Source organism: Oenanthe melanoleuca, chromosome 3 (genome assembly GCF_029582105.1).
Source record: "Oenanthe melanoleuca isolate GR-GAL-2019-014 chromosome 3, OMel1.0, whole genome shotgun sequence".
Lineage (NCBI taxonomy): Eukaryota > Metazoa > Chordata > Aves > Passeriformes > Muscicapidae > Oenanthe > Oenanthe melanoleuca.
This window is the reverse complement of record NC_079336.1, coordinates 55,153,700-55,165,838: the sequence shown is the minus strand read 5'-3', so window position 1 is coordinate 55,165,838 and position 12,139 is coordinate 55,153,700. Positions and strand designations below refer to the sequence as shown.

At 38.9% G+C, this 12,139-nt stretch overlaps 1 protein-coding gene across 3 annotated transcripts in view; it reads right to left on the bottom strand.

Annotated features, from left to right (window-relative positions):
• Nucleotides 1-12,139, bottom strand: part of PLEKHG1 (pleckstrin homology and RhoGEF domain containing G1) — a 134,054-nt gene that overhangs the window by 4,139 nt on the left and 117,776 nt on the right. For all 3 annotated transcript variants that reach the window (XM_056486225.1, XM_056486226.1, XM_056486227.1), the window contains 11 exons: nt 11,920-12,051; nt 9,468-9,650; nt 9,286-9,381; nt 9,085-9,171; nt 7,209-7,242; nt 6,657-6,752; nt 5,427-5,465; nt 4,936-4,958; nt 3,829-4,047; nt 2,620-2,721; nt 116-1,784 (listed from right to left, as the gene is read on the bottom strand). In XM_056486225.1, the coding sequence (XP_056342200.1) occupies nt 116-1,784; nt 2,620-2,721; nt 3,829-4,047; nt 4,936-4,958; nt 5,427-5,465; nt 6,657-6,752; nt 7,209-7,242; nt 9,085-9,171; nt 9,286-9,381; nt 9,468-9,650; nt 11,920-12,051 (2,680 nt within the window). The remainder of the gene's footprint in view (nt 1-115; nt 1,785-2,619; nt 2,722-3,828; nt 4,048-4,935; nt 4,959-5,426; nt 5,466-6,656; nt 6,753-7,208; nt 7,243-9,084; nt 9,172-9,285; nt 9,382-9,467; nt 9,651-11,919; nt 12,052-12,139) is intronic.

The following is a 12,139-nucleotide window of genomic DNA, read 5'->3' as shown; positions in this document are numbered from 1 at the left end:
GACCCTGATACTCAATGACCAAGGTGAGGAAAATTCATAATCTTCCTGTTCAGAACACAAAGTTCACTGAAAGTTACTAAAGAAATGTATTTGTACAGAAATGTTTTTAACATACCAATAGCAGGACCTCCTTGTTTCTTCTCCTCCAGAATAGCAGCAAGATCTTTGTGTTTCAATTTCTGTTGTCTGCTAGCTGGCTGTTCCTGCTCTGGACTTTTAACTTTCAAAAGCTGGTTAGCCTTCTTAATTTTTTGACTGTACTGTCTTGCCATCATAAAAACTCTGTTCCTTGTTTTGTCCATAACAGCCAAGTCATTTTCCATGCCCTCTGCAGGTGTGCTGGACAGAACACTACTGGCAGGCTCATATGGACTATCTACAAAAGGCATCTCACTGGAGAAGGAAGATCTGTTCAAACTCATAAAAGAGTTCTCCTTGCATGGTGTAGTGTCTTCAAGCCTGAGATTAGCCTCACTTATGGTGGCAGCCCTGGGCTTCACAGTTTTAGGGAAAATAGGAGTTTCTGGCAGAGAGAGAGTAGACAGTGAGTACTCTACATCCTTACTCAGTTCAGGTGTGCTGCCAGCATGCAGCCTTTCCTGCATGTCATCCTTACAAACAGGAAAGGCTGCAAGGACACGGTCTCTTGTCTTTTCCTCATTTTTCTTGATATAGTTCTCCAGGTCATTCCAAATCTCATCTACTTCTTCTGAGAGTTTATCTGCCGCAGACTTATGCGACAGTGAGTCAGAGTTGGAGGAACTATCTACTAAACTCAAATAGTCATTGTCAATGGGAACATGATGGTAAGGACTTTCATCTTCACTGAACTGGAGACTCTCCTCGGAAACAAAATGTCGTAGATTGTCACAATAGGCGAAGTCTTTTTCCAAAAAACTCCTCCTTTTAGAGGGTTTCAAGGGGTCACATTTAAAATTCAACAGAGATGTTTCTGGAAGCCGTATGGTGTCATAGATGTTGTCTTCAACAATTCTGAGCTCGTCCAGACTTGAAGTTGGTGCTTCTTTACTGAGTAGTGTCTCCTCCCTGCTAGCATGAATGGAGGTCCTCTTTTGATTTGCTGTTTTCTTTTTGGCAGTTGAATCTGAGCTGCTTTTGTTTTCAGCCTCATACAGAGAGTCTCTAGCTGATCTCTGGGGGCCATGGTGTGTCTCCTCCCTTCTTGTCAGACCCATCAGCTTTAAGTCTTCATAGCTTATATTATCATAAACATGTTCAATGTCATCGATAGTCAGCTCCTCTGAAGATTCGGGGTAGGCATTCCTACTGCTCCCCTCTGCTGTCTTCACTTCCCTCCGAGACCCACGCTCCCCTGTTTTATACCTGGAGCTGGCTGGACACGTGTTGCTTTCCCCAGCACTGCTGGCCCGTCTGACAACTTTGGGTCGAGTGGGGCTGGAAGTCTCGTTTTGATGTGCCTGCCCCAAGTGCCAGCTGCATGGGCGCCCAGAAGAACTCCTCCTTTCTCCACCAGGAGCTGAACTTGTGTTGGATGCAGACACTGATGGCACAAACATCTGGTAATCGTCCTCATCATCTTCGTTCTCGTAAGGTGGGCGCCGGCTGGGGAACAATGCCTGCCTGATCTGATGGTCTGTCCAGATGTTTCTGACAGAGGTACCTCCCCCCAGGATATTCATGATCAGAGAGCTGTTCTGAGGTGTGCTGAATTGTCTAGGAGACTGGGGCTGTCTAGCTGTGCAGGAGAATGGAAGGTCAGTATTCAACTGCATTGATTCTTCATCTGAAGGGTCCTTGGAGCTCTGTGGAGATTTGAAATTTGGAGGTAACATTAGCACATCCCTGTAATAACACAGCAATTCCCTCTCTTCACAGGACTGCCATAGCACCAGGGTGTCCTGCAGCAGAGACTCATGTGGGGATGGGCAGGGCATGTGCTCTCTCTCAGCAGAGGGTGAGGGAACCAAGCTGGCAGTGCCACACTACTTTGCCTCCTAATCCTTACTACGGCTCAGAGTTCACTCTTGGTGCTCAATAACATCCTACTTCAAATACAAGACAGTAGCTTATTTTAATGCATGAGTAATTAAAGGCAAATTTGTTTGGCAGGAGTTAGATTAAACCTTTTATGCTAACTCTGCAGTTTCACAGTTGGATTAAGCTAATCTGACTCTGGGCTTGTGCCAAAAATTTTGTTCTTCTCCTTTTCCTTGCCTATAACCCTAGCAGAAAGGAATCTTATGCTCTCTAGCACATGCCACTGAAAATTTCTTTTTCTTTTTGGGTAAGTTTTCATCCAGATCTAATTTACAGCAAGGCCACATGCTCACTAATGCCAACATAAAGGATGCTTTAGATATTGCTGGCCAGAGTTTGGGGGAGAGACAGAAAGATAATTCCTGTTGTCTTCAGTTAATGCTAATTGCTTAGTTACTTGCTTCTCCCAGCTCCCAAAAGAAAGAGTTTTGTCACAGATATGATTATTGTAATGACATGAACATTGATACATGACATAAATAGATGACATATCTGCCAACCTAGGGAATACAGATTTCTTTGACATACCTATGACACATAACAAAATAGAAATAAAAATTAATAATGACTTACCTGCATAAGTCATTAATAATGACTTACCTCACATTTATTGAGATTGAGACTTCTCCGTTTTTCAACGTTTTCAGCAGCTTGACTGTTAAGTCTTTTTCTTCCTCCTTTTGATTTCTGCAGTGAGTTTTGCTGTGATTTTAAAGAAAAAAAAAAAAAAGAGGAGTAAGAAAAACTACAGTTCTTTGTACAGTCTAGTTCAGAGGAATAATAAGGAGCTAGAACAGGTTAGGGACCTTCACTGGGAGATGAAACAGCTTGTGAGTCATCAGCACTGCCACAAGAATTATTCAGAGTTTATAAAAACCTGTAAAGTGTCACTGCCACAGTGGTTAGTAGTAACCACCAAGCTAATAGTATCAATTTTTTTGGTGGTATTTTTTGTGCTTACTCATTCTTTCATTCTTACCTATGTTGGCAAGAGGGAGAATTACAAGACTCTGCATTACACTGGTCGAAGATACTATTTTGTCAAATATTTATAATGCAAATAGTGTAATTTCAAAGAGGAAATGCAGTCAGCTTCAAAAATAATTTCAGTAACTGGTTTCAGGTAATCCACAAAATAAAGGAACCACACAAGGATATGACCTCAGTATCAACTAAACCAAATAAACTGAAAATGTAAATTCTTTTATACAGTCACATTTCGAAGTTGGATTTTTGGTCTTTCAAAGGTACTACATATGTGTGGGAACATCACACTGAGTAAGAAAAACTGCTATCTGTGCAGCTGTAAGAGATAAAGACTCTCATTTTCAAAAAGCTACTCAAAACTTCTCATACTCAAATTCACATATTCATAGCTACTGCCAGGGGCTCACAGGTCAAAAAACATCCCATCACATGCAGCAGTGCCTGAATCTTAATTTAATATTCAAGTCCTTGAAGGCACTGTCTCTGCATGACGCCTAAAAAGGCTTTTTCAGGGCATCAGCTGAAGAAGCAAGGAAAAGCCAGTTGTGTGCAAGTGATAAAACCTTTCTGTACAAACTAGGTTGGAGGACTACAAAGGACTAAGTAAAATTCAAGCAGTGGGAATTTCTCCCTCTGCATAGGGGCTTTTACTTCTTTGTTGAAATGCAAGTGAGTATTGTGTGGAGCCTAAATAAAAACATTTCTAAGGAGAGAAAGTTGTAAACATTTGCAATGCATTCCTGCCTGTTTTACATATAATTTTAAACCTTCTTCCATTCTCCCCAGGGAAAAATAGTTTTATTTTTTCCCCCTTTTTCCTACCTGCTCAGACTCTTCTTCATCATCAGCATCAATCTGTTCCGTTGCAGAAATCTGAAGAGTTTCATCGTGATCACTACTGTAGGCTGGCTCAATAGACTCTTGAAACTGGCTCTCCAGACCACTGGATTCCAGTGAAACCTTCTTCCTAGAATTCAGCAGGGCTTCACTTGATCCTAGTTTGGTGGCTTGAGATAATAGGGCTCCTTCAATGCCCATCCGCTTAAAAAAAAATCATGAAACTTTGATTAGAAGTTTATATTGATTCTATATTTCAGTAAGAGCCTTGTACTCAGACTCACAGGCAACATTTAACCCACAGTCAATTAGCTGCACTGAAGTGAGATTTGTAAAGAAATAAGTACAACAACCAGTACACTTCCGTATAATATTCAGAATTGAAAAAATATATGCATTTTTGCAAAATATGCAATGTGAAAGACCCCATTCACATTGAATCCTGAGCTTTGATATTATGGCATGACAATGAAGTAATATCTAATGTAGTCTGTTAATAACCCACACAGAGATTTTAAATTCCATCCTTAATAAAACTCTAAGACCTGAAATTCAAAATTTCAAACTGCACTGGGAATTTCAATACAAGTTCTTAAAGAAAATGTAAAAATTAGAAATGCTCATTACAATCTGCTTAAGCTGCATGTGCTCTGTTTGGTGATATATCCTTTTATATATATATATATATATATATATATATATATATCAGAGTAAGTTGACATTTTCCAGTCTTATTTAATAAAAGCAAAGATAATATTATCCAAAGAATAAACACTATTTTTATACACTGCACTTCCTTGATTCTAGTGTTATTTTTAAGTATTCTACAACTCTAGAAATTGATTGGAATATATTATAAACCACAACCATAAATGGATTAGTGATTTTTTCTTTATTAAATATTCCCAAAACAATAAGCTGTATTTCTATTTCTTTCATTCCAGTAATCCTATTTGAGATGCTAAATAGCATTTATAAGTTTGTTTTCATTCTTAAGGTCAACACAACCAAGAAGATGCAGATTCTCCAGTAAATAATGTGCTCTTAAATCATATGAATAGGCTAAAACAAGGAATTTGAGAAACAGCTTACCTTCTGCATATCTGGGCTTACATCTGAAAACAGAAACAATGTAATGAATAATCAAACTGATGCCAATTTATGCCCGTTTCAATGCTACCCCAATTGTGAATTCCCCAAAGGGGGAATTGAATTGAATGCAGCAGCAATTGAGCAAACAGACTATATAGGATTTCTGATAAAACAGAGACAGTATGAGCTTTACCAGAGTTTCACTTGAGGCCCTGATTTTGCAGCACTGCTGTGATTTGAGGAACTGTTCACAATCACCAAGACTTGGTGTGTTCAGTTCCTAGGATGTTTACAGGACCAATCCCCAAGTGCGGAAAAGCAGATACAAGATTTTAACACTAACATTTTGGGTTTGTTTGTTTGTTTCCCCAAAATTCCTCTTTCTCCCCCTAATGTATTTAGGAACAGTTACAAGAAAAAAGAATCTGTCTCCAGTTGTTCTACAATGTACAGAAGCACCAGGTCAGTAAGCAGTACACAAAGTAGCTTACCATTTGACTTCAAAACTTTATGGACTCTAGACGAGGGTTCTGAAAAAGACAACAACATGTTTACCCATTGTGGAATTCCAGAGAAAGCTATGGGCATCCTGGACAACTTTTTATAACATGTATCTAAAAATTTAAGTTTCTGAGCTCATGCAGTGAAGCCAGATTTTAATTTCTTTATTGCAAAATTTCCTCACAAAGAAAACTTGTTGAAGTGTGAAATCCACAGCTGTTACTAAAGAACATATTTGTTTCTTAGTGCAATATCAGTTGCCTTCCACTCATCAAGCCACACATAAGTTTTTATCTCATGCTAAGATTCCTGCTTTCAAATACCTAGTCACCTCTGTTATTGCTCTATAGTGTTAGAGATTTCCTATTAGAAATAGGCATAAGGCACCAAAGTCTTAGATGGGCTTAGAAAGTGTAAGTAGCTAAAGATTACTTAGGAGGCCCTTTGATCAGTATTTTGTATTCTTACTCTCACAGAAAGAGCTGCACCAATGCAACAAAGGTGTACCTCAAACATAATTAGAACTTGACTGCTTTTCAAACACAAATGCTGCTGTATGTTACATCATTGCATCGATATTCTCATAAGCCTTGTTTAAGTAATTCCCAATATACAATGCTACACACCAAATTGGAAAGGTCTTTAAGGAGACAAAGAGAAGTCACCCAACTACAGACATTGGTAGTGACTTTGAGAGTAATTATGGATATATGTTTGAGTTAGGAGGGCAAAAAAGCCCAAAGTCAGCAAAACCACCTCTCAAATCTCTATTATCCATAAGACAAACATTATACCAAGTACAGATAGTAATCATGTTTTGAAATAGTAAGCCTATCATAATCAGGATGGAACCACTTCAGAGACAATAATAACTGCAGTAATGTGGGATGTCAGATTTAAATAATGTGACTGGCTTTCCTGCATATGCACTTTAATCTATTACACAGTGCCAAATGTTCTTTATACATCCACCATTACAAATGTATATTCCTTAAATTAAATGCAAATTAAATTAAATTAAAGGTAGATAAAAACATAAATTACAAAAACAACAAATGGTTAACAAGATAATTAATCCACATTGGAGAGATACTGTGCCATGTTAAATGTACCTGGAGTGCAGATCAAAAAACAATTCGATGTGCCCAGCCTAATCCACCCCTAAAACAACCCTGATTGTTTTTCCTTTTGTCATCTAGGGTGTAAATGATTTTATTCACCTGATTTCCTTCTCACTCTGTGAGGAGTAGTGCCTTCCTTAGGCTGGTATGATGATTTCATTTCCCCCTCAGGGCTATAGTGGAAGCCTGGGTGATCTGTGGAACAAGCACAGGGAATAAGAGAGTGACAAGGACAGCACTTCACACACCTTGGCTGCTCTCTTTAGAGGCAGTGCCATCATCCCTTTACATCAAATACAGCTGCACATCCTGAGAGCCTGAAGCCACACAAGCAAGACATGCTGCTGCAGGGTAGCTGTTACCCAGGCAGCCATGGGAATGCTTTGCCCATGTAGCTGTGCCTGGTTCCAGAGGCTAACCCAAGAACATTCATCCACCACCATCATGTTTGTTTGCCAGTTTCTCAGCCACTGCCTTTCCAACAAACTCTGCAGGATCTGCATCAAATTTTGCCTTTTCCAGAAGGGTCATAATTCAAGGAACATAAGTCTGGCATTCTTCCATGTCAGATGACATCAACAGCTACAGCCAAAATTTTTAACTTGGTTTTATTAATTTTCAAAAAAAAAAAGTGAAAAAGAACCAACTTACGTATGGCATCCATTTCAAGAATTGCCTGCTTGGCCTGGAAGAGAAAAAGTAACAAATGAAGAAGTTAAAACAGTTAGTAGAAGGCAAGTTGTATTGCATATTACAGATAGCAGTGAGCTTATATGCAAATAACAGCAAATTTAATCTGGGAACTAATAAATATGGTTAGCAGCATTATTTTTTTTCGTTTGTATTTTCTGTTTTTCTCTATATATTGGACATGTTATACATGGGGAGGAAAATTTTGATGGCAGGAACTCACCAGAGCTTATCTCCAGGCCTGCATACAAAACCTGTTGTTCACTGCATCCAGAATCTTGTGTGCCAACCTCTGCACAGGCAGAGCAAAGTGAGGAAGAGTGTGTGCCAAAAAAAATAATCATGATTTGGTTTAAGTAAGATTGATGCAGGATAAAGAGCATCTCCTGATTGCTTAAAATTTGTCCCTTTTTTAATAGGAAAAAAAAAAATCCGGATGCATATAAACTACTAGGTAAAAAATAATCAAAACTGAAATATCTTGTCTAAGATGCTTGCCCTTGTACAGGTGCAGTTTGGTGATTTTCCACCAGGTGTCATATGTGGACTACTATTACATTCTCCAGAAACTGGGCAGACCAAAGCCTCACAACAAGCAATTACCAGTTCAACAGGAAAAAAAAAAAGTACAGATAACCTCAAAGATTTATTTCCGTTGACTTTTCCTTTTTCAAGTGAAATTATTTCTCTGAGAAGGAAATATTTTTGGTTTCACATTTTTTTGTCCCTCAGATAAAATAAAAATCAAATAAGAAAGAAAATTGATACAAGGGCTGAGATCATGCTGTAAATTTCTTTAACAACCTAATAAACTGCAATGAGTATTTATAGTTTAAGTATGGATACTAGCATAAACATTATACCTTCAATAGACTTTTTCAAGAAAAAGAGGAGAATTAGCAATAGGACCTGCTAGGGCTTTTTTCTCCCATCAGTCTCTTTTCATTACACTGTTGAAAATGCATGTTAGTGCAGTATGGTGCATGTCAGTCATAGGTAACATTTTTTTGCCATTACAGCATAAATATGAGTGAAAAAACAGTCAGGGGAAACTGAAAAACCAAGATTAAACTCAGTGGGAAAAATATCCTGTTTCCACTTGAGTCACTGTCTGCTGTGTCTAGGCAAGAGCTAATGAGGGTTAACCCCTTTGAGAGGTGCTGTATGTTACACCATGAGGCACCACCTGAAGCTCCAAGACTGGATTTCATAAACAAGAGGAGGAGATTTCCTCATTCCAAGATACTATAGCTATGATTATGATATCAGTGCCTCATTTTTTCTGGCATAAAGCTTGCTAGGTATCCCACAAAAAAGGGACAGTCCCAGCTAAGGATGCTGCGTTGAGGATGGGTGTGTGTAGCTGCAGTGAAGTGTGTGCTGCCAACAGCTTCACTGCTATGATACCCAACCAAGACTGATTAAAATTAAAAACATCAACAGTCTACAAATAGTGCATCCCAGTGCTCTACAGACAGGCAGCATCCAGCTAAGATGTGCTCCTAGAGTCAAGCTTTCTGACATTTCACCTCCGTTACGTCTTGACAGGCAAATGCTGCTAACCCAGTTAAATTCTTCTACTCCCATACCAAGCCCTGCAGATAATTATAGTGGAACTTCCTCATTTATTCTGAGGAACTTTTAAAGACATAAGGAAACAAACATTAACTAACATCCTGGAGTCTTAAATCTCTGTAAATCGATGCATCTTGCAGCTAGCAAGTTTGTTTTAAGTTAGTACCCATACAAGGAGGCATCCTGTGATTTTTTGGGGGGTTTTGTTTGTTTATTTGGTTGATTGTTAGTTTTTGTTTTTGCATTTTTTTTTTTTTTTTACCTTGGCAGGAATTTTAGCAGGATGATTTTCTAGAATTAACCTCTTCAAGTGAAGAATCCAAAGGCGCTTGTCTTGCTGCGACTTTGCCTGATAAAAAAATTGGGCACTGTGAGAAAAATGCATTCCTGCAATGTGCAGGATCATAAACACCATATGGACATGAGTCAGGTTACCCAGTGGGCAGGGAGGTTTCTGTTGTACCTGGACAGTATGTTGCATCTTAGGATTTTTGTAGTGGAAGACACTAAAGCTAAGTGGTTCCTTTGGTATTACTTCAACAAGCATCAGGTTTCCACACTGCAAGGAAGAGAGGAAACTGTGAATCACAGAGGAGTTTTAGGGACACCTGTAGACAGCACACTACCACCTGCTCTCTGACATACCAGTATGTGAGCTTTGTAGGCAAACATTTCATCTCTCTTTTTTGTAATCAGCAGCATCTTGTCGAAGAGGAACAAGGTGCGCTCATTCTTGGCTCGCTGAATGCGGAACGTTCCTTCTAACACCAGCTCCCCGTAACTCGTGAGGTCTGGCCCTTTCCAGTTAGTGAGCAAACTCTGTATCTCCTGCAACAGATCAAAGAACAGCCACCAAAATTAATTTCAGAGATCTTGTTGAAACAAAAGACCCAAAGGATCTGCTGAGGCCATTCCCACTCTCAACAGAATGTTTAGCATCCAACAGTGGAAAGTCACCAGACACCAATCCTGAGGTTGGTAGGTTATGTGCAACGCTGCAAAGCCCACACTAAAACATGCCCTGAGTCCTGGTTTCTGCCTCTGGATGGACCAGCAAAGAATCCTGAATTCTCTGGGGCAGCCTGTAATGAAAGAGCACAACCTCTGCTTCCCTTGCTCCCAGAGACAGAAAATCCTTTGTAATTCAGTCATCAGTCTCTGTCACACTCTGCTCTATGTTCCCAGCCAAACCCTCTTAACATTTCCCTCTCACCCTGGGTATCCTCCTGAAGTTGTGTGGTCTCCCACTGAATGAATTGTAATGCCATGTCCATGTCCTGTAGGCCCCTCACACTTTTGCGAGGTGTTTGGATTGAGGAGATGATTCCCACAACACTAAGGGACCACAGATGATTCAGTCAACTGAACATCTGAATATTTACTTGTATATTAATGATTTGCATCGACACCTCAGCTATTTCCCACCTTATTTATTACTTTAAAAAAAAAAAGGTTGGAGAAATATCTAAGAACATCTTCACAAGGCTGTGTCACTTAGCTATGGCTATTCTGTTTCCTTAAACTGCTTGTGTTTCCTGTCAATGGCAATGACATAGGACTTTAGCACGGGACATCAAATTCTAAAAGCAGGCTAAACTTTTATCTAGGGAACTCTTTTAAAGCATCCATAGGACTTTAAACCTGGCAGTATCAGCCAAGCAGGGACAGATTGCCTCATCCTAGGTTGGTCACTCTAGGACATTAGACTTCCATAGAGCTTTCAGCTAGAAAACATCCCAGCCCATTTGAAGCACCAATGCAGGCTAAAGCATTCACAGGAATAAAAGCCCAAAACAGACCACTTTGGACTATGCAGGCAGTTGTTTAAAAAAAAAATAAATTAAAAGTTGCATTGTATCAGCTCTCTCCAGGAACTTGTTAATAAGTCAGGATACAGCACAGGGATCAAGTCCACCACTCTTGTGCAGGAACTGCTGTTGCAGACCACATCACAGTGTCAGAGCCCACAGAAGGCCTATCCCTATGGCTGCAGGAACAGGTTTTATTTTTTTAAAGGGGAACTATGAACATAAACATTTTCACAACCCCATACATTTGCCAGCTGAGTTCAATAAATAAAAAAAAAGCTTTTTCTTTTTCCAAAAGCATTTAATCCCTATTTATTGCTGAATATAATTACTGAGATTTATAGCAGATTGTTGTTAAAAGTCATTAGCATGCATTTCCAGCAATGTGTGGCAAAGGTTACCCTGCTGCAGGCAAGACATTGTCAAATCTTCTTACACATAAATAACAGTAACACAAAAAATAAACAATCATAAAAAAAAAAAGAAAAAAAAAAAAAAAAAACAACCAGAAAAAAGAAGAAAACCACAAAAAAAGATAAATAAATTTAATGTATGTTAAAAAAATGGGCAAAGAATTACATGATATGCATTTCTGGAATGGGATAAGCTTATTACTCCCTTTTATAAACTAAAAAATCCCTCCAGTTTTCTTAAAGCAATATAAATATTGAAAATGTAACATAGAAGTGTGATTCACTGGGAACCTGGAAACAGAATGAGAATAAAAATTTAACAAAAGAGCTTGCTCTTAATGCTAAAATTACTCAGGGAGTAGCTTTTCTTTCTTCTCCCCAAAACAATCTTCATTTGAAGCTAAGTCAGAGTTTTTCTGAGTATCATGTTTCTAGGTTTATGCTTTTCAAAAAGTAACTGATAATGAGTTTTCTAAAACCCAAGAGGAAAGTACTTAAACAAGAATCAGCAAAAGAAATGCCTCAAAACAAAATTAATCAGCACAAAAGGAAGAAATCGGAAACCACAGGATTTCTGAACAAAGCCATGCCCTAGGGTTGTACAGCAGTGCTGCACAATTGAGGGAAAGGAAGAAAGAAGAGTTATCTTAAGTTCCATATTACTGCAAAATAAATGCTTTACAGGATGCTGCTTGTAGGTTAGAGATGTCTGAGATTTTCCTGCAGCAGTTATGACCGTGGTTTCCAAGATCAAACAGCCACAGGCATGCTCAACAGGAGTCTAAATTATGACTGACAAAGATTAGAAGAAAAGATAAACTAAAAAATGTTAATTGCGTATATATTGACAAAACCAGGTTCTCTCTGGGAACTCACCTGGAGTCTGATGGCGTGTTCGTGTTTCCTCTTCATGTCATTTATATGCCATGCTACTCTCTGCATGGTATCTATGGCATCCAGCACCACATCATAGCCCTCAGTGTCCTTGTCAAGGTGGTTTTCTATTTCCTAAGGCAAAGGGAATAAAACAGAGTCCCCTTATTCCTAAGTGAACTTTCCCAGTGGAATGCAATACTGTGTTTTTATCTGGACTGTT